Source organism: Sarcophilus harrisii, chromosome 4 (genome assembly GCF_902635505.1).
Source record: "Sarcophilus harrisii chromosome 4, mSarHar1.11, whole genome shotgun sequence".
NCBI lineage: Eukaryota > Metazoa > Chordata > Mammalia > Dasyuromorphia > Dasyuridae > Sarcophilus > Sarcophilus harrisii.
The window spans coordinates 55,744,290-55,765,661 of NC_045429.1; the positions used below are offsets into that span (position 1 = coordinate 55,744,290).

Here is a 21,372-nt window from a genome sequence, read left to right on the forward strand (position 1 = left end):
CCATTTACAGATGAGGTTTCCTCCAATTAGACTAGAGCCAGCTAGATGGCTGAGTGGGTAGAGTGCTGGGCCTGTAGTTTGGAAGAACTGAGTTCAAATCTAGTCTCAGATAAGTACTAGCCACATTATCTAACCATGTTTGCCTTAATCCATTTTGACAAGAAAACCTGAATGGGATCCCAAAGACTTAGGCATGACTGAATGACTGAACAACAACCAAAGTAAGGTAGCCTGGCCAAAAACTCTGGATTTGGACACATGATGTGAGGTCAGATCCTGATTCTGACACTACCTTTTAACTGTGGGCAAATCACTTAACTTCTTGAAGGCTCAGATTACTCATCTGCAAAAATAAAAAGGATTGGACGATATAATTCTTAAGTCCCTTTCCACCTCTAAATCTTGTGATCTAACAGGCGATTGGTGATATGAGAGGGTAGGTCAGGAGTGGTTTGTATCTTGTTATTCAGACTCTAAAGTTCAGGAGCTTAGGCCACGGGCCAGTAGACTCAAGAGTACTGAAAATGGTGACAGGCAGGGAGGGACAGGTTAGTGCTTTGAAACTTTAGCAACAAATCAATATTGGGAACAGAGGGATTGATTGTTTTTTAAGGCTCAGGTGAGCTGACTCAACAGTGTAAGTGACTTGAGAGATATCGGTTCATCTGTAGAGTTTATTTGGAAATATTGCTAATGCCATAGAATTTGGGTGGTCTTTTCTTTTTTGTTTTTGTCTAAATGGGAGGATATTGATGTGTGGATTCTCCTTCCACTAAGAACAATTGGCTCCTAAGTTGTGAACCTAAAATGTGTGCATGTGTTAAAATAGTAGATAAAGGACAGGAGTAGGAGGCCCTGCTAGGGATGCTGTGATGAGGCTTGAGGAAGGCTCCAAGAGGCCAGACTCATAAGGGATGGTAGAGATCCTAGAATTGGAAGGTTCCTTGAGGTCATCTGGTCCAAACTCCTCATTTCACAGATGATGGAATATTGCTTAGGGGAGTTAAGTGCCTTGCTGTAATTAGTAGGAGGATTGGATTCCAGTAGAAATCTTCTGACTCACCATGGGTAGATTGACCTTGTTTTGGACCATGAATAGGTTGACCTTGCTTTGGGGCCCTGGGCCATGAAATTTATGCTTAAGACATGTACTCTCAGCTTGTCTGGGCTTGAGGCCCTGAGCAGATCTAATGATCTCTGGACATCTGTTTTAGGTTTTCTTATCTGTTAAGTGGATTTAATACTTGCCAACCTCCTTTACAGGCTTATTGTTCTCACAATATTATATGTTATTTTAAATTTATAATAAAATATACACTTGGATAATAGGAAGTTAACTTTATATTTTTGTCATTTCATTACCTTCACTTCTCGGAATAAAAAGTACAGATGTATTCCACAAAAACTCACTATGTATTAATGATATAAATTCTAACCACAGCCACTGTAATGGTTACACCAATCTGCTCCCCATCCCCTGCTTGCCTCAGCCCTGTCACATTCATGTTTTTTTACTCTTTAGTCCTGGGTTTGGTGGGTGATCTTTCCCTCAGTCCTGTTGAAAGATCCCTGCTTCTTGCTCCCTAAGTGGTTCCTCTTCCTGCTCCTGAGATAGCAACTTAGCTAAAAAAAGCACCTCATCTTTCTCCTGTCCTGCCTTATTATCACACCAGTTGCAATTCTGCAGATAACTGGGAAAAGCCAGTACTGGAGAGTTGTTAATAACCTCAGAGAGTGTGGAATGCTTACATACAGAGTCCACTGATAAATTGAGGCTGTCATCTTTAGCCTTTTTTGAAGCAGCCCCATTTATAGCTGAGGTGTTGGGTTAACCTGCCACTTAGCTGCTTTGAGTACACAGGAAAAGAGACAAATCTCCACAATTAAAAAACTTTGGTTGAGGTCATCAATTTATTGCATTCTGGATCTCTGGGCTTAGGGAGCTATTGTCTCATTGATTTCTAGCCTTTTGAAGAAGGTGGAGAAGATTTGGCTCCTGAAATCCCCAACCCCAGATCCAATTGATTGTTCGTGCCCTTTTACTTGTTACACAGGAGTCAGCACTTTTCCATTAGTCTTGGAAAATAGATTGGACATTCTCCAAATGTGAACAATAATTTTTGAGAAACAATGTCCAGACTTAACCAAGGCATCCTTCTATCCTACCCCCAATCTTAAACTGGAGGTTGGCTTTCTTAAAGAAGAAAAAAATCGCTACAATTTGTCATCTTCTGGCATTTCATTTTTTTTTTTACTCAAAACTGAGATTTTTTTCACTCATACTATTATGGGATACTGTGAGATTTACAAAAGATTAGAGGCCTTCAAGACGAAATCTTTATGAGGGACTTGAGGTATATAGCCATTATGTGATATCTAGGATCACACAGGTAATGTTTGAGCGGCATTTAAAGTCAGGTGTTCTTTACTCCAAATGCAGTCCTCTATTCACTGGGCCATTCTATCTGTAGAGAATTCCTGTTGGGAAAGTGCCCTCTACCTTGACTGGTTTCTCATACTCCCTCCAAGTTAAATGCAGTTCTATTGGGAAGCCAACTAGCAGCAAAACTTGGATAGTGTTTGGTATTGACTTGGAATAGTCAGTTGCCACACATCAGGTATATTATTAGTGTGTCCATGTTGCTCAGTTCCATATAATTTCTGGTCTCTGTAAAAACAGATTTTTTTTTTAAAGCCTTGGTAATTTTGTTGCCACAAGCATGGTTTTTCTCTATGAATAGTGGTCTAACTAAGCTGCTTTTCCATCTTCATTCTCTCTGGTTTATGTCTAACCACTCTTCCAAATTCAAATGTAATAGCAACTCTATTCTTGATGGTGAAAAAAATATATAGTCAGGAATCTTTGTAGGGAACAAAATCATTGCCATTGCCACTAAGATAATAAGAGAAACTGTTGATTGAGAGAGGGGGAAACTTTGCATCAAATGTTTCAGATAAAGCTTTGAAATTCAAAATATTATGAGAATTAATACTAAAAAAAAATGAGATTAAATTCTATAACTTAATGGATAAGCAGTCATGAACAAACAGAAAACTTGCCAACTTTAACCATAGAAAAGATTTCTCTAAATCATCAATAAAACAAACACAAATGCTTTTTTTTTTTCTGTTTTGAAATTTATTATCTGTTTGACTTTGGGCAGGTCACTAAAGTTCTGTGAGTCTCGGTTTTATCTGTAAAAGAAAAGGAAAAGGGTTGGATTCAGTGACCTGGCTTGGAGATCATTTTGGGTTCTGGATATGTAAACTTTGAAGTTTCTTCTCATGTCCAGCAAATTGGCAGAGTTGGTGCACTCATATACCATTGGTGGAGCTGTGAATTTATTCAGCTACTCTGGAGAGCTATTTGAAATTAGGATAAAAAAAGGAACTGAAAATTCCATAAGCTTTGACCCAGAAGTTTTGCTTTTAGATATATTATCCCCATGAGATCAAAGGCTCTTATCCCTTAGAGTTGAAAAACTCTCATGTCAAAACATTCAAATTTTTTTTTTTTTTGTGGCAGTAAAGAATTGGAAATAAAATAGATTAGAGAATGACAAAAAAGTTGTTGTACATGAATACAATGGAATATTACTTCTGTAAAAAGTGACAAATGTAAAGAATTGGAAGCCCAAGAAGATTCATATGAAGGATTTTTGACCAGAATGAGAACCAAGAAAAAATCACATCCATAATGATTACAACAGTTTTGGAAAGAACAATAAAAATGAAACTGAAAGTAGTATATTTATAAAGACCAGTGTTGGTCTGAATTAGATTAAAATATAATTGGAAAATGTTTAGTAAAATAAAAATACAATATAATGTAGATAATGACAATTTGTGGTTTTCTAAGTCAATATGTAGCCCACAGGGATCGTTTCTATTTAAGTTTGACATTATTAGCCTACCAAGTTTTTGATCTCTGCACTCTCATTTCTAACCCATATTTTCTTTCTTTCTTTCTTTCTTTCTTTTTTTTTCCTGAGGTAATTGGTATTAAGTGACTTGCTCAGGGTCACATAGCTAGGAAATGTTAAGTGTCTGAGGTCAGATTTGCACTCAGGTCCTCCTGACTTCAGGGCTGGTGCTCTATCCACTTCGCCATCTAGTTGCCCCATAACCTATGTTTTCTTAGTGTTTGGTTTCCACTTTTGAATTAAAAGCAAGAGAATCAAAATACATGTTCATTTAATTTGAAAGGTCTTACCAAGTTCTTGGTAGAATTTTTTTTTTTTTTTAACCTCTTCATACTTTGCAGCAGATGTTGGGTCATAAGTTACAGTTATTTTCCTGGTTCTCTTTTTACAAATACTTAATTATACCTACTTTAACACCAGGAGACTGTTCCTTGAAATGATGATTTTTGTTCACATTTACATGATAAAACCAAATTCCATCTACTGATTTGTTTCTCTATGAAGAGCTTGTGATTCTTATATTTTTCTGCAAATTCCTTCTATTTTCTTTTATAGAAAGACTCTCAAGAGTGATAAGATCCAGTTCTTTCAGTAGCATTGCCCTTTGAAAAGGACATTGGAAAAGGATTTCATACTTAGAATAGCAATAGCTGAATTAAAGTTTATAGATGATCTAAAGTTTGTGATTCTTTCTGCCACTGGCCTACTCTCAGTTCAGAAATGACAGGTGGACATATAGGTAGGTCCAAGACCATTTTGCATTTGTTGTTGTTTCATAGGTTGCAATAGCCACATAGTTTGCCTTGTGGTTTGCCATTCTCTCTGTACTTGTTCTGGTTCTTGGAAACTATTGTAGGAATCGTACCCAAGTGTGTGAGGGCCAGAGCCAAAAGAATTGGGTTGGGAATTGATAGAAGGATATGGTATAGTTTTAGAAGTTATTCCTAAGGTCCTTCAGTGCAGACAGGAAGTTATGAGGGAGAAAGGAATTATTTGTCAGAGTTTGTTGGGTGGGATAGGTGCAGTACAATGTAGGGTGTCCTGTTCTATAGCTTCTGCAAATGCTCACAGCCTCCCCACTACTTGTTTTCCATTGCATGTCTGGGATGACTTTCAGCTTCTTACCAGGAGCCTCATCTCTTTACAAAGATCATTTTCCTGGAGATTGTCCGCCAGCTTTATTGCCTGGGCCTCTCACCCAGGATGCAGATCAGCTCCTTTGGCTGGCACCTGAGTTTTTAAAAATAACTTTATTTTTACAAATACATGCAAAGATAGTTTTCAGTACTTACCTTTGCAAAACCTTGTGTTTCAGATTTTTTTCTCCCTCTTTCCTCTCCACCCCCTCCCATAGATAGCAAGCAGTTCAATATGTTAAACATGTGGCACCTAATTTTTAAGGAGTCAGTGACTGAGGCCATGGAATTGTAGGCTTGCTTATGACTGGATAGACCTGGGAGCACAGAGAAGATTCTGGGTGATGGTAGTAATGGTAGTAGTGGTGGTAGTGGTGGTAGTGAAGCAGGAAGGGAAAAAGGGAAAAAGTCTGTGCAATACCTTATATCTATTAAATTTCATTTCATTAGATTTGACCTAGTATTCTGACTGATTATAATTGCATGAAATTTAGTAAATCTTTCTGGAAATAACTGAAGTCTCCTGGGGATCAGTTGAAGGAACTGGGAACATTAAAGCCTATCTAAGCAGGATAGGTGTTTGCAAGTATTTCCAAGGGCTGTCTTGTGAAAGGAGGATTGAATTTGTTTTTCTTTTCTTCCACAGTGAAGAACTCTAGGAGCTGTGGGTATAAGTTGCAGAGTCAGAGTTAGACTTGATTCAGGGAAAAGCTTCCTAGCAATTTGAACTTCTCAGAAGTGGAATGACCTGCTAGAGAAGATGTACTGTCTTCCCCCCTCACGTGAGGCCTTTGAGCAGGAGTCTAGAGTTTCATTTGTAGCCGCATTTTTGATCAGAGTGAGCTAGACTAGAGAGCTCTGACATCTTTAAGAAATTCTTGGTTTCTGTGAAATATTGATATCTTAATTCTAGTTGTTCTGCCCTTCCCCTTTTTCTTTTCATTAATATTAGAACCATTGTCCATAGGATTTATTTGTAGCAGATTTATAAAATAAGCCCATTTTTCTTTTCCCCCTATTTGTTTTGTTTTTTCCAGTTATATGTAAAGACAGTTTTCAATATTCACTTTTATAAGATTTTGAATTATATTTTTTTTCCTTCTTTCCCAAGATGGCAGGCAATCTGATAAGTTATACATGTACAGTCATATTAAATATATTTCCACATTAGTCATGTCATAAAAGAACAAAAGGTAAAAACCATGAGAAAGAAAAAGCAACAACAAAAATGAAGAAACTAGTATGCTGTCATCTGCATTCCAACTCCATAGTTCTTTCTCTAGATGTGGATGGTATTTTTCATTATGAGTCTTTAGGAATTATTTTAGATCATTGTATTGCTAAGAAGAGTTAAGTGTCATAGAAGGTATGATTACCTAACTTTTTTCTCTTAATATCATGTTTTTCTTTCCTTTTTTTTTGCTGAGGCAATTGGGGTTAAGTGACTTGCCCAGGGTCATACAGCTAGGAAGTGTTAAGTATCTGAGGGAAGATTTGAACTCAGGTCTTCCTGACTTCAGGTCTGGTGCTGTATTCACTAGGCCACCTAGCCGCCCCTAAATGTCTTGTTTTTTTTTTTTTTTTTTTTTATCATAGTAACTTTTTATTGACAGAATCCATGCCTGGGTAATTTTTTTTTTTTTTTTTTTTTAACAACATTATCCTTTGCACTCACTTCTGTTCCGATTTTTCCCTCCCGCCCTCCACCCCCTCCCCCAGATGGCAAGCAGTCCTATATATGTTGAATATGTCCTAGTATATCCTAGATACAATGTATGTGTGCAGATCCAAACAGTTTTTTTGTTGCACAGGGAGAATTGGATTCAGAAGGTAGAAGTAACCCGGGAAGAAAAACAAAAATGCAAACAGTTTACGTTCATTTCCCAGTGTTTTTTTTTTTTCTTTGGGTGTAGCTGCTTCTGTCCATCATTAAATGTCTTGTTTTAAAAACAATTCTGTTTACTTTTACAGGTGAATACAATCTGTTGGAATGACACTGGAGAATATATTTTATCTGGTTCAGATGACACTAATCTAGTAATCAGTAATCCCTACAGCAGAAAAGTAAGTATTTTTCTAAAAAATCATACAAATTTAAGGGGAATAGTTGGCTGAGAAAAGCAATCAGTGATTATATGTAGTATTCTTTTTCCATTTGTGTTTTTGTATCAGAGCACCTATTCCCTCACTTTTTTCTTAGATCTCTTTACGACTGATGTGTATATTTGAATGTTTCCATTTTTAGGTTTCTAGTTAAATTTTTCAGGTCTCACTCTTGTCCTTCATGTCCTTCATACATGAACAAAGATATCTGAATCATTTCCTTCTCACATATTAAGTTCTTTATCTTGGCCATGTCACTATAGGTGATAAACAGTCATCTTGGTGTATTTTCACCTTATTACAGGCAAGTAGACTAGAGTCCTGGAGAGCATGTGGTAACCCAAGGCCACATGACTGTCCAGTCTCCTCTACATGGAAATACTCTGCCATCTTCATGGTCCCAATGAATTTATGCTCCCTCAATTACATTATTGTTTTCTTAAGCTTTGTGGGATTATTGTTGGATCCTTTGTTCTGGGTATTGCACTTTGTTTTGTTCTGTTCAATCCAAACATCATCTTGCCCTCCAAATTCCAGCTTTTCAGGTCTGACTTCATCTTCTGTAATTCACATTTCCTTTGAAAATACTGCTAGGTGGTTGTCAGGTGCTCCTGATTATTTGACTTTAAAAGAGGATTGTTTTCCTTCATAAATTCTATCTGGTAATTAAATAACACTACCAGCCTTTCCTCTATTCATTGAGCTCTTAAGGAAGTTCTGCAACAATTGTAAATTGACTGTTTTGCTATGTGGATATTTCTTAATATCCACTTTTGAAATATTGTTGTTTCAAAGTCATCTCTTTAGCCTGAATTTCCTCAAATTTTTAAATCATGAATCTTATAAAATAGTTGATTATATCTCTTAATTTTCAGCTTCCATTAATATATTGGACTGTTCCCGATGTGTTGTACTTAATCATAACTGAGAATGTAGAATTAGAATTCTAAGTCCCCAGTAACATTCCTTCCTGAATTGTCCTCTATTCCTCTTGTTCCTTGCCCCATATACTTCATTCAGTTACCAAGTTTTGTCAAATCTGACTCCATAATATCTTTTGTAACTATTCTTTCCTCTCTGTTTATTTGTAGCATTTTAGATTTGAAATCCATAAAACAAGTCCATTTTTTTGATTTAAAAAAAAATCCTTGTAGCATTGAAGTAAGAGAGTTGTTAGTATATTGTTTAAACTTCTATTTGAATTCAAATTTTTCTCATAAATGTTAATTCAGAACTAGAAAGCTTCCCCTTATCAAGGCTTTTGAAGTCTCTTGTGCACACTGTTTCCCCACCTTTTCTAATTGGTGTCCTTACCTCCAAGTTTTCCTTTCTTCCTCTATCACTGCACAGATCTGACAGATTTTACCTTTCTGGGCACAGATAGGTGCTCAAATCCTTGCTGCGATTCCCTTCTTCCCTCTGGGAAGTACAGACTCTGCCACCTGACTTCAGCCTACTTGTTGAGCTTTGTTCCCCTCATTCTCCTCTCTGAGATCTGTATTCTGGCCAAGTGGGGCTGCTGGCTGGTTCCTGCACTCTGATCTTCCGTACCCACCTCAGTGCATGAGCCCCTGCAAGTCTGTAATACTCAGGCCCTTCAGCTCTCTCTGAAATGTCTTTCAAACCTCCTCTCCTGGCAAGACTTTCTTGATGCTTCTCCCTAGTTTTAGTGCTCACTGATTTCTGAAATTATATTGTACATGTGACATGAATGTAGAATATAAGGAAGAAATCTTAACTCTGGTTTCTTCTCTGCCCTTTTCCTCCTTAAATGTTTAGAATCCAGCTTTCATTACCATCTTCCTGGAATCTCTCTCTCCTGGGTGAAGCCAAAAGCCTTGTTTCACTCCTTCCCCTGTTTGACCTTTCACCTATTTGATACTGTTAACTACTGTAGCTCCGGTCTTATTCTTCTCTTTTTCTTATGCTTACAACAATGCTTTCTCCTCGTTCTTCTCTCTGTCAGTGTCCTTTCTTGGTTTCCTTCATTGACCTATCTTCCTTCCCCTTTGATTCCTTCTGGTGCATAATTTCCAGAATCCTGCCATTAGAAGTCTTGTATAGAGAAACCTTCTCCTTTGCTGATCTTTCCCATCCTTATGTTTAAATTCTTGTCCATTTGGTTTTTCCTCTATGGGTTTTTAGACTGATATCTTTTGAGTAGTTAGAGATATATCTTGTTATGAAGGCCCTGTAATGTTCGGGATTTGATGCAATCAGCAATGTATGATGCAGTCATACATACCCTTGTCACAAATCTTCAATGATTTCCTTAGTGACTCTAGGATGAAATCCAGATTTCTGAGTCCTTGTTCTAAAATCCTTCACAGTTTGTTTCCAGGTCATCTTTCTAGACTTCTGGTCTTTTCTAGAAACATTCTTCCCCTTGAAACATTTTACCTTCTAGCCAAACTGATCAGTTTTCTGTTCCCCAAATTTGTTCTTTCACCTCACCCCCCTCCATGCTTTATAGAGGCTGTCTATCTTCCCTTAGAATCTTCCCTCTTATCTCTAATTATTAAAGTTCTTGGTGCTTTTTAAGGCTCAGCTGGTTTGTTACTACTTATAAGAAGTCTTTCCTGTTCCTCCAGTTCTCAGGATTTCTCTTTCCTCATATTGTGTCCACTTGTTTTTCTCTTTAGATGTCTTATCCTCCAGGGCAGAGTACACTCCTTTAAGCCAGGACTGTTTAGTGTTTTTGTATCTCCAGGGCCTGTCTTAGGGTCTTACATTGAGTTGGTTCTTAATAAATATATGCTGAATCAAATGTAATTTAATTATCATTGCTAAAGGATTCCTGAACTATTTAAACTCAATTGGAGATATCCTCTACCTTGGCTAGAGCTCTGGCTTGAAAACTTTAGTTCAAATTTGGCCTTAGAGAATTCCTAGTTGTATGAGTCACTTAAGCGCTATCTGCCTCAGTTTCCTCAGCCGTAAAATGGGAATCATCATAATACCTACCTACCAGGCTTAATAAAAAGGTCAAATGAGATAAGTATTTTTAAAGCACTTAGCATAGTTCCTGGCACAGAAAGGCATTTAATAAATCTTTTCTTACTTTCATCATATCCAAAACAGAGCTCATTATCTTTGCTCTGAAACCCTCTTTGCAGCTTTCCTATTTCTCTGTATGGCCCTTAGGCTCACAATCTTGGTGTAATCTTCACCTTTCATTGTAGAAACTTCATGTGTCCAATATGTTACTTGATTTTGTTGATCTTACCTTCTCGGCCCCTCTTATACCTCTTCCCTTCCCTCCACTCACACAGCCACCAATCTTGTATAGGCCTTCCCTCACCTTTTCTTATCTCTTGTAACAGCCACTGGCTCAGATCCCTGCCTTGGATCTTTACCCACTCCAGAATCACTATTTTGAATTATAATTCTGATCCATGTTATATCCCTTATTTAAACCACTCTTTCTTCATGCCCATAACCTAGTCCATTTTCGCCTTTCCAATCTTCTTACATCTTACTACCCTTTACTTTCCTTGCCTGCCATCCCTTTCTATTGGCATAGTCTTGTTTTTCATGTGCACTGCTCTGCTCCATTTCTCTCCCTGGGTGTTGGCCCTAGTTATCTCATATCTGCAATGCTCTCTCTTCTCATACAAGATTCAGCTCAATGTCAAGAGGCTTTCCCTAATTCTTCATTGTGTTAAGTCCCTTTCCTCTTAAGATTTGTTCCTTTTTATTTTGTAAGTATTTTGTACATATGTAGTGATTCACAGGTGCTGTTCCCCTTTAGAATATAGGCTCCTGAAGAGTCAGGACTGTGTTTTTGCCTTTGCTTTTACACATCCTTTAGCACAGTAAAGTAGCACAGTTCTATGATATGGACTTAATAAATCCTGGTTGACTAATAGTATGATCTTAATATATACATGAGAGAATACTTGTTATAGGAGAGCCTTCAAGATTGTGGCTTACTTTTGAGATACTATGAATGTTGCTGAATTTTTACTTAAGTTTTTTTGTATTCAATAAGCACAACTAGGTTTGGATTTGTTATGTATGTCTTCATTAAAATTTATGACTGAAGATGTGTTTTATTATAAAAATTGTCTGAGGAAATCCACCCGTTCCCTTTTCCTATTATCTACATGGACAATGTCAATACATATGGAGATATTTGGATGTTGTTGGTGCCATACAGTTGGATGAATTGTCTGTTGAGCCAAGTATAATCATATACATATAGCTAAGGTAGTCTCTGCAAGTAGAAGATGAGCTGGGCCAGAAGTAAATAAGAAGCATAGAATTGGCAGGATTGTTTTGGGGAAATTGTACAGTGCTGTAACTTTTTCCAAACTCAATATTCTATTCAGTGCTCTGAGAATCAAAATTGTCATGGAGTAGAATCATGACAGTAAAGTATGTGCGGAAAGTGATGCAAATGACATTATCCAAGAAATGGAAGATCAGAAAAAAGGAAGAAAGAATATAGTAGACTATAAGATGTGGTAATGCAATTTTATATTGCATTCACAAAGGAATATTGTCCAACTTTAAGGAGCTGACAGGTTTTTGGTTTTTTTTGGGTTATGATTTCTGCCATGGTCATATCTGGAGTATCATGTAGGCACTCCATTTTCAGGACACTGACAATCTGTAGAGATCATCCAGAGGCAGATGAACTGAACAGTAAAGTTGTATGAGATTTGCCAAAGGGAACTGGGGACTTAGGGAAGAAAGGAAAGAAGGGACATGGTATATTCTTTCCAGTATTGGAAGGGCTGTCCCATTGTAGAGAGTGAGATGTGTACTTCTTGGTTCCAATGGGCAGAACTCAGAACAGTGAATACCAGTTGTAGGGGACTCATTTAGGCTTGATATATGTAAGCACTTTGTGGCAATTTGATCCATTTCAAAATGAAATGTGCTCCCTTAGATGGTGGTGGTCTTCTCTTTAACTGGAAATCATTAGGCTCCATGTCTAGCAAGATGTTATAGAGAGGGTTCTTGTTCAGGTATGAATTGGTCTAGATGGGCTCAGAATTTATTTACATATGCTGTAATGGTTCTCATAAAAGGTTAAAAAAAAAAAAAAGAACTTAATGGGAAGGCCTTCTAAGAAGTTGGGTAAGATCTCTGAATGGTCTTTGGGACAATATGGACAGAGATTAGATGAGAAGGTATTGATGGACAGCAGTCTGCACCAGTTAAGAATACTTCAAACATCATTGGAATTCATGGCTCCATTGAAATAACAACAAATGTCTTCCAAATCAGTTATCCAGCCTTTGTCTTTTTTCTCTTCTAGTCTCCCATTCCAGCTTTCTGCCCTACATTTAAATGTCCTCCTGAGAACCTTCCTCCTACCCCTAAAACTGTCCCTCCTCTCACACTATCCTTTTCAGTTGGTTTTGGCACCATCTTTGAATTCTTTCCTCTCTTTAACTGCAAATCTAATCATTTACCAAGTCTTACTGTTTTTATCTTTGCAATCTCTCTCACACTGCCCTTTCCTTTTTCACTTTGACCACCCTCTTTTAAGGATGTTTAGCTCTTTACCTGAACCTACCAGATTTACCAGATTCTCTTCCTTTTGTCCTTCCTTCCCTGCCCTCTTTGTCTCCAACTTCTCGGATATGTGATAAACACAGCTAATAATATTAGTCTTGCTCAAAAACCTATATAACCTATATAATATCTGGTTGCCTCTAAGATGAAATGATTATTCCTCATTCCTGATAACAGATAAGTTTTTAATCTTGACTCTTCAAACAGTTAAAAAATATTTGAGTAGCTTTCAATATAATTTTCTCCTTTGTGTGTCCTTCTGTAATCTGTTTCCAATTTGCCTTTTTAGTCTTATTTTACCCTCTTTTCACACATTCTGCTCCATCTTTCTTTTCCTTGGTCAATTCCTCAGTTTTAAACTGATCTCTCTAAGCATACTATATGTGTGTTGGCTGATGCACACTCCTTTATATTTCTACTTCTTTGAATCCATCCCTTACATCAGAGATAGATTTCAATGGGCATGTGAACTTGGATGAAGGAAAAAAAAAGATATCTGTGTTTATATTAATCTTTGATTTTCCTTGTAATACTGTGTATTTTGTTTTATTCATTTTAAAATGTTATTCTAAGAAGTAGTCCAGAGACTTTACCGGATTGCCACAATGATTTGGGATGCAAAAAATACTAACATCTGCCTTAAGTCAAGTCTGTTTCAGTGGCCTCTTCCTTCATTAAGACTTTCTGCACAGATAAAAGTAATAGATATTCCTTACCTCAGAAATTTTCTCCTTTTTCTCTATCATGTTATACCTTCTATTCTATTTGTATACATGTCTCATTGTCTTTATTAGATTTTAAACTCTTGCAGGGCAGGGCAACTTTTTTTTTTTTTTTTTCCCATGTTATTCCCAGCATTGAGCATAGTATTTTGCTGATAGGAGGATTTAATACATATTTATTTGAATTGACTGCATTAGCAGAAATCTTCTTTAACTCCCTTGGAACTTGTTACATAAGATTTCCTCCTACATTCTTTACTGTGGCTCTCTAAAACTGATTAGTATGATGATGACAAGTAATCTCAGCCCAACCTGTTTTCTTATCTGTTAAGGAAGGGGTTGAAGTCGATGATCTCTGAGGTCCTTTTCATGTCTAACATTCTATGATCATATCCAGTCATCCTGATCTATATTTTGCCACTGGATCCAGATAGCTCTGGAGGGGAAGGTGAGGCAAGGTGACCTTGCACAGTTTCCCCTCATTTCATTCAATTCTCTTGCATGTCATGGCTTTCCCTCCCTAATATCATGGTCCTCTTGGAGAACAAAGGACAAACAATAAAATCTTAGATGAACTCTAAACTCCTCTCCTGCTCTGACTTTAATATTGTTTCATGATTCTTTTTTCTATGTCTTTTCACCAAAATGCATTTTTTTTAATCTTTCTTTTCCTTGGTCAAAATAGAGAAAATACCTAAAACACTTAAAACCCATATAGATTGTTTCCTAAGGACCTCACTTTCTTTGTTTTCTCATTCCCTTATGTTCCCTTTTTGTTTCTAAGAAATAGTTAAGTCACATGAAGAATTTTTTTACAAAGCAAACTTTGCATTTTATAACTCTACCCACTTCCAGCAGAAGTTTCAAAGCAACATTTTTTAAAATAATTGCTTTTGTTAAAGGTATGAAAGTTTTTTTCTATGTGGTATGTGAACATAACTGAAATATTTAAAAATGTTTCCTCACATTATATGTTCATCTTGTTTATCCTAAATTTGAATTATTTACATTGACTTACTACTTGATCCACATCTACCAATTAAATTAGATGAAAATTATTTTGAAGATTCCTCTAGCTTTAAAAGGCAACTATTTGAAAAGACAAAGGATTTAGCTTTTAATCTTTAGAAAAATTGATCTTTAAAAAAATTTCTTTCAAAATTGACTTTTTTAAACCTGTATACTTTTTGAAATTTTGAAAGTTTCAAAATACTCGGAAATCACAGAAACTAATTTTTATAGCATTTTCTATATATTGGAAACACTGGAATGATTTCAGATATTTGATTCTACTTACAGATTTTTCTTTTTCATTATTCAGAAGAAACATACTATATTCCCAATACAGTATAGTTATTTGGATAAACCCTATTGTTATTTTCAGCCTAGATGAATTATAGGCTTCATAAACTCCCACTCCTTACAAAAGCATGAGTCCCCATCACTACATTCCTGGCAAGTGGTCATCTGGCCACTCCTTCGAACAGCTTCCTGGATGCAGAGTTTGCCAACTCTCAAAGCAGCCCCTTCTAAGTAGGTTTGAACTTCAGTTCTAACTATTCCTAAAATCAGATAAGTAAGTGTTTCATGCATGTGTCATTGGTGACAGTTGCCTTTGTTTTCCACCTGCCCCAGGACTTGGTGCCACTCTGGTCTACAGGGAAGGAGCAGAGCTGTCAGATTGGCTGCAGCCCTGTACACCTTACTCACAGACCTCTTCTGTCCTAAACTTTTGCCTGCTGTCCTCCTCAATAGGGGGAGAACTATATGGGTGAGTCACAGTGCAGTTTTAAAATTTTAATTTCTAAGGCATTCTTTAAAGCACAGTGCCTTTTCAAATCTTGAAACATTACACATTTTGTGAATGTTTTGAGCACTCATTTAAACTCAAGCTTTTAAATTTCATATCCATTTTCTTAAGTTTGGCTCTTCATGAAAACAAAGAATTATGGCATGCATTTAAAGGTAATAATCCCAACTTTGTTTTCTTTTATAATTATAAGGGACTGATGGGGCAGCATTTCTTAAAACAGCTTGAAGTTATGAGAAAATAAAAGCACCAAACGAAAAGCTAAGATAATTATTTTTTAAAAACTAAAACTAACTAAAAAATATCTCTTACAGTTCTAAAATAATACAAAAAAGTTAATATCTTTTGTATTGGTCAGGTATAGTTCCAGAACAAAATAATGTATATGTGATATATTATATATTGTCATTATTCATATTTTAAAAAATGCTAAAGCTACGGTTGTTTACATAATATCTGCTCTCTTAGCAAAACTCCCTTTTTAATTTATGATGTGGTAGCTTATATAATATGAGCTACACTTATGCCTCCTCTGACCCTTGACAAATAAATTGCATTTCTGATTTGTCCTAAAAAAAGAAAATCTTTTCACTTTTTTTTTGAATATGCTCATTTTTTAAGAAAATAATTTGCATAGATGACCACATATGAAAGCAATACTTTAATGAGCAAAAGTATTAATTTCATGTGTGTATGTATGAGTGTGTGTATGTGTATTCCTTCTTCTAAAAAAATTATAAACATTTCAGTTGTCAATATTTTTATAAGAAAGGAAAGATTTCCAAACTTAGTCATTGGTTCACTTTAAAGGTAGCTAGTTGGTTCAGTAGACAGAATTCTGGACTTGGGAGTCAAGAAGACTTGTGTTTAAATCCTACCTCAGACAATTACTGGCTTTGTGATGTTGGGGCAAATCATTTAATGTTCTCATCTGTAAAATAAGGATAATAGTACTTACCTCCCAACAAGTATCTATTTGTTGTGGGGATCAAACGAGATGATATTAGTATACTTTGCAAGCCTTAAAGCTGCTGCTATTTTTTTCCCCTGTCGGACTGGTTTCTTGAAATTTCATCTCTAGAAATAAATCTTTTAATTATATTTAGTAATACTTTTCTGGAAAACAAGTAGTCTAATGATGAATAACAATGAATTATCTTAAACTTTTTTTTCAGAAAATAAAAAATTGGTGGAGCTGAAGTCAGAAAAATTGTGTTCCAATTGGCCTTCTAGTTTTGTGATCCTGACATTTTACTTAGTTTTTCTAGTTAACTTGTCCAGAAAATGAGAGTAGTAATCCTTACACTACTTACCTTAAAGGTTCATTGTGAGAAAAATACTTTGGAAGCTGTAAAATAACATATAAGTTTATTATTATTCTAATTATATTCATGTAAATATTATATGCCAATAATAAATTAATGATGATAATTAAGTCATCTCATCTAAAGAAAATATTATAAACACATGGAACCACAGAGGTCTTGTGAAAAATCTTTTTATGACCCTCAGAATTCTTCTGTTTCATAATAGTTTCAAATAATGCATTACCATAAAAAAAAATCAGTGAGAGCATTTGAATATGGAGAGATATAAAACTATGAGGCTGATTTCTGACACATAGCTCATTAGAATGAAAGAAAACACATGCTTTGAAGCTTTACTTGCAGTTAGAAAGACAATTACATAAGTGATTTAGAAATAATACCTATGTCTTTAGAATGTTCTTTTTGCCAAGAGATATTTTCTTTTAAAAAAGTGAAATAAAACACTCAACTATGTGAAATCAATGAATGTTCTTTATTATTTGATTATTGGAATACTTATTATTGAAGATCAAACCAATTTTGAATATGCTAGGAGTTAGTAAATTACCCATAATTGTAGTAGTTGGATGACCACTTGTCAGAAATGTCATGGTGGGCAATCGTGAATCTGTAAAGAAACTGTTTTAGATGAGCTTCATGGTCCTATCTGAATCTGAGACTTTATGAATCCTGTCTTTGTTGTAAGCCTAATTAGCTGCCCTACTTTATAATAGCATATACCTTTTTTAGTGACCATAATGATAGTCTTTGATAAGTTGTATGTGATCAGCACTGGTAAATTATTATTCTCAATTCTTTTTTCCCCTTTGATTCATGAGCACCATTCACTTCTGTTTAGTTTTGTCTAGTTGCATTTATATTTCCTATTTTATCATTCTTCATTTCTAATATATTAATAGTGACACAATTCCATATTTATAGATTAATTTTTCATTTTAGGTTGACTGTTTTATAATACCACATACAGAAACTTTTAAGTTCATAAGTAACCTGTCTTGTACATTATGTTTTAGGATTTTGTTACTTCTATTAAGTTTTTCTACAAACAGCTAATGCTTTGTATAAGGTGTGGGTTCTCGGAGAGGTAGTTCCTGACATGAGTCCTATTCTATTGTTGTCTTTCCTCCATATTTTCATCTTAACTGTGGGACCAATTGTCCTTTTGTCCAGCTTTTAGCATAGTGTCTGGCACATAGTAAGAGCTTTTTGACTGATTACAAATTGTTTGTCCTGAACTTTAATGAGTGTATTAAGTCTTCATTTACCTACATATCAGATGGACATACATACAAGCTTTTGTTTATCCCATAGAAATATAGGTCATAAAGTTGTGTCTTTTTCAGCCTAAAATGGCTCATAAGAAGAGAGTGACAAAAGATCCCTGTGCTATGTACATAAAAGTTCTTTATGAGAGGTCTTTGCTGTAACTGAGCACTGTATATAAACTTTCTAAATGTTGGCTTATGATCCACAACATGAGTAGATTCCAGAAATTGTCATACTCTGTAAAAACAACCCTTTCCCTGTTTGTAATAGAAATAAACTTACTGTGGAATTTTCTGAATGCCAATTCATCATACACTTAAAGTTTTGTTCACTGTTTATACCTAGGAGTCCTATGATACAGTTGATGCCATTAAAAAACTCAGTGTAGGCACATGAATATTGTGGGAGTATAATTATTAAAGAGTTTAGGGACAAATGTAGGGGAAAACTCCTTTGATTTTTACTTATTTGGAGCCATAACTACATATAGAAATAACCTGTGTAACCTAGTATCTATGAATTAATTCTTAAATGGCGATGATAGAAGTTTCCAAATAAACAAGTCACTTAGATCTTTGCTAGCACTCTGTAAAGTAAGAATGGCCCTGCTTTAACATCAATAAATATGATAACAAAAGTCCTGCCCAGTAGTCTCATAGAATTAATTGTTTATATGTTTTTTTGTTTTTCCACGTTTATACAATTAGTATATATAAGATAATATTCACCCTTTTACTTGAGCCTGAAAGTTTTATATCCCACTAATCTCCTTTAATAAAAAGGAGGCAGGATTTTCTTTGAATGTCCATTTTAATTTATATTTGCTCTGGCTTAGGAAATGGAAAATGCTTGTTATTTTGGGGGTCCTTCCTTGCTAAAGTAACCATTATTATACAGCAAACCTTATAATTAACAGGAGTGTTATGTTTCTGATGTCTAAGAGGACATGCCTGGTGGCCAGAATTTTAATGACTCTGCTTTTGAATAGTGCTGTAATTATGTTAATGAAAAAATTTAAAAACCTGTTGTATATTTGAAATTGGCTCTCCCCAACAGAGCTCCAAGTGAAGTAATCACTCAATAACCCAATCACACTGTTCATTGTTACAGAAGCTTTACCATTTAATAGGGCCAGATTAGGTGGCCCCACCTTAAGCACAGCCCCCTGTTGCCCCTCTACTGCTGGGGGCTTGCCATATTAATTCAGGACTTAATGTGAACACTTGATTGGCATGAGTCCTACTGTAGCTCAGAACTCCTGAATTCAAGAGGTTTGCCATATTCAGGTTTCCTCTGTAACAGAGATTGAAGGCATATACCACAGTGCTGACAAATTTTGCTAAATTAAAGAAGTATATCATTCGATTATTTGAGAACTAATTCTCACCATATATATTTTTAATAAATACTCTTAATTTCTTACCTGAATATTTTCTAAAACTTGAAATAATTAAAGTTAACATAATTAAAAGACCTTTGCCAAAGTATGAATTATAAAGTATATTAAACAAAATCAACGACTTGTTACATGTCTTTCTAATTTTTTTTTCAAAAGAGCTTCTGAGTAAAGTTCTCATTTTAACATGAGATGCACCAAAATATAGGGAAAATGGTTTCCTTTAGATTTTAACTTCTTCTTGGATGAGGTCAGAAGGAAAATGTGATTAATCAGTTCATGGTATCTTTTGTACCACACTAATACATTACTCAAAGCAAAAACTTCCCAATTTCTAACTTGAAGACTATATTCTAATAGCTTAGATTGAGTTCTAGAATCTTGTCATTGGCTTCCAAATAAAAGATTATTTCCCTACTAGTAAGAAAAAAAAAAGAGATTTGAAATCTGTTTTGTAAGAATTCAATAGATAGATTTGAAGAAGAAATATTACCTTATTGGCAAGAAATATATTTTATATACATTTGAACCCTATCTACTATTTGAAGGGTATAAGAGAAATTGAATGTTAAAATCAACTTTAAAATCACAAGTGGTGCTTCTATTGAGATAGCCCTGCATTCATGATATAAATCCAACCTGATCATGGTATAATCTTTGTGATTTGTTGCTATAGTCTCTTTGCTAATATTTTATGTAGCTTTTGCTTAGGGTTCATTAAGAGTTTGCTTTCTCTGCTCTTCCTCCTTTGATTTAGATATCAAGAACATTTTTATTACAGAAAGAATTTGGTAGAAACTATTTTTTCCAATTCCTCCCCCAAATAAACTATACAATATTGAAATAATTGTTATTTGAAGGTTTGAATAGAATTCACTAGTAAATGTTTTTGGTCCCAGGCTTGGTTCCCTGCTTTCCTCCCTCACCTCTTTCCCCATTCCCAGCTTTGAGACCTCATTTATGGTTTCCTTATTAAGTTATTTAAATCCTCTTTCTCTTGTATTAAATTTGGGCATTTTATATTTTTTTATGTACTTAATTTAGGTTATCTTTTTGTTGACATAAAATTGTGTGAAGGTTTTCTTGGAGGCAGCCTTAGTCTCAGTTCAAATAAATAATTACTCCAAAATCGCTGCCAGCTGGTAAAAATGCAAACATTTATTTCTCCTTCCAAATTAGCCCGGTTAGTTCAGAGACATATCTCTCTGCTTGAGCTCTTGCAGCTTTGTCCTTGGCTTCTGCCTCTGCTTTCTTCAGCCACCAGCCAGCACCAAATTGGAAGATGCAATGGATCTGTTTTGCCTTGAAGATGGGGCTTGTAGGCTTTCTTCCAGAGTGCTCTGTCTCTGACCCCTGTCGATGTTCCGGAGAAATTCTCTCGAGTTGCTCACTGGAACTGTATTTATGCTACTTCTCTGAGAGGGGGATTGTGGGATATCTCCCAGCATGCTCTCTGAAATCTCCCAAACATGTGAACTCCATTGAGTTCTTAGATAGTTATGAGCTCTCTAAAGATGTGAACACAAGCATTGTTTCCATCAGTTGTACTTAATACCTAGTTCAAGTTCTGGCCCAAAATAACTCTTTCTAAGATTAAATCAACTTCAATGGCTTAACACTTTGTAAAGATTCCAACAAAATTGAATGAAATAGTTTCTAGCAATTCCTTTATTTTTTATTTGTTGTGAATTTATCGTTTAAATTTTTGATTCTGTTGATTTGGTTTTCTTTTTCTTTTAATAAAATTAGCTAATTATTTATCTGTTCTACAATTCTTAGTTTTATTTTATTAACTCATTGTTGGAATTTGTTTTTGATAATTTCAATTTTGTTAATCTCTTCTTTGAGTTTCAGAATTTCTGCTTGTGGATAAAATGACAGGAAAAGATACTGCTAAATGTTGGAAGGGATATGGGAAAACTGGGACACTTTTCCCAATTAAAACCCTAAAAATGAAGGGGTGGCAAAGAAATCATAAAAAAGGGAAAAGGATCCACACATGCAATAATGTTTGTAGCAGCCCTTTTTGTAGTGACAAAGAACTGGAAACTGAGTGGATGCCTATCAGTTGGGGAATGGCTGAATAAGTTATGATATTAATGTAATGAATATTCTATAAGAAATTGTTGGTAGGATGATTACAGAGAGACCTGGAGAGAGTT

General features: G+C 35.4%; 1 protein-coding gene across 7 annotated transcripts in view; it reads left to right on the top strand.

Moving 5' to 3' along the window:
• DCAF6 (DDB1 and CUL4 associated factor 6) overlaps positions 1-21,372 on the top strand; it is a 157,164-nt gene that overhangs the window by 21,137 nt on the left and 114,655 nt on the right. For 6 of the 7 annotated variants that reach the window (XM_031936840.1, XM_031936837.1, XM_031936838.1 and 3 more), the window contains exon 3: positions 7,031-7,123. In XM_031936840.1, the coding sequence (XP_031792700.1) occupies positions 7,031-7,123 (93 nt within the window). Of the gene's footprint in view, positions 1-7,030; positions 7,124-15,065; positions 15,182-21,372 lie in introns of those variants that run through there. The other variant, XM_031936841.1, reaches the window with a different exon arrangement.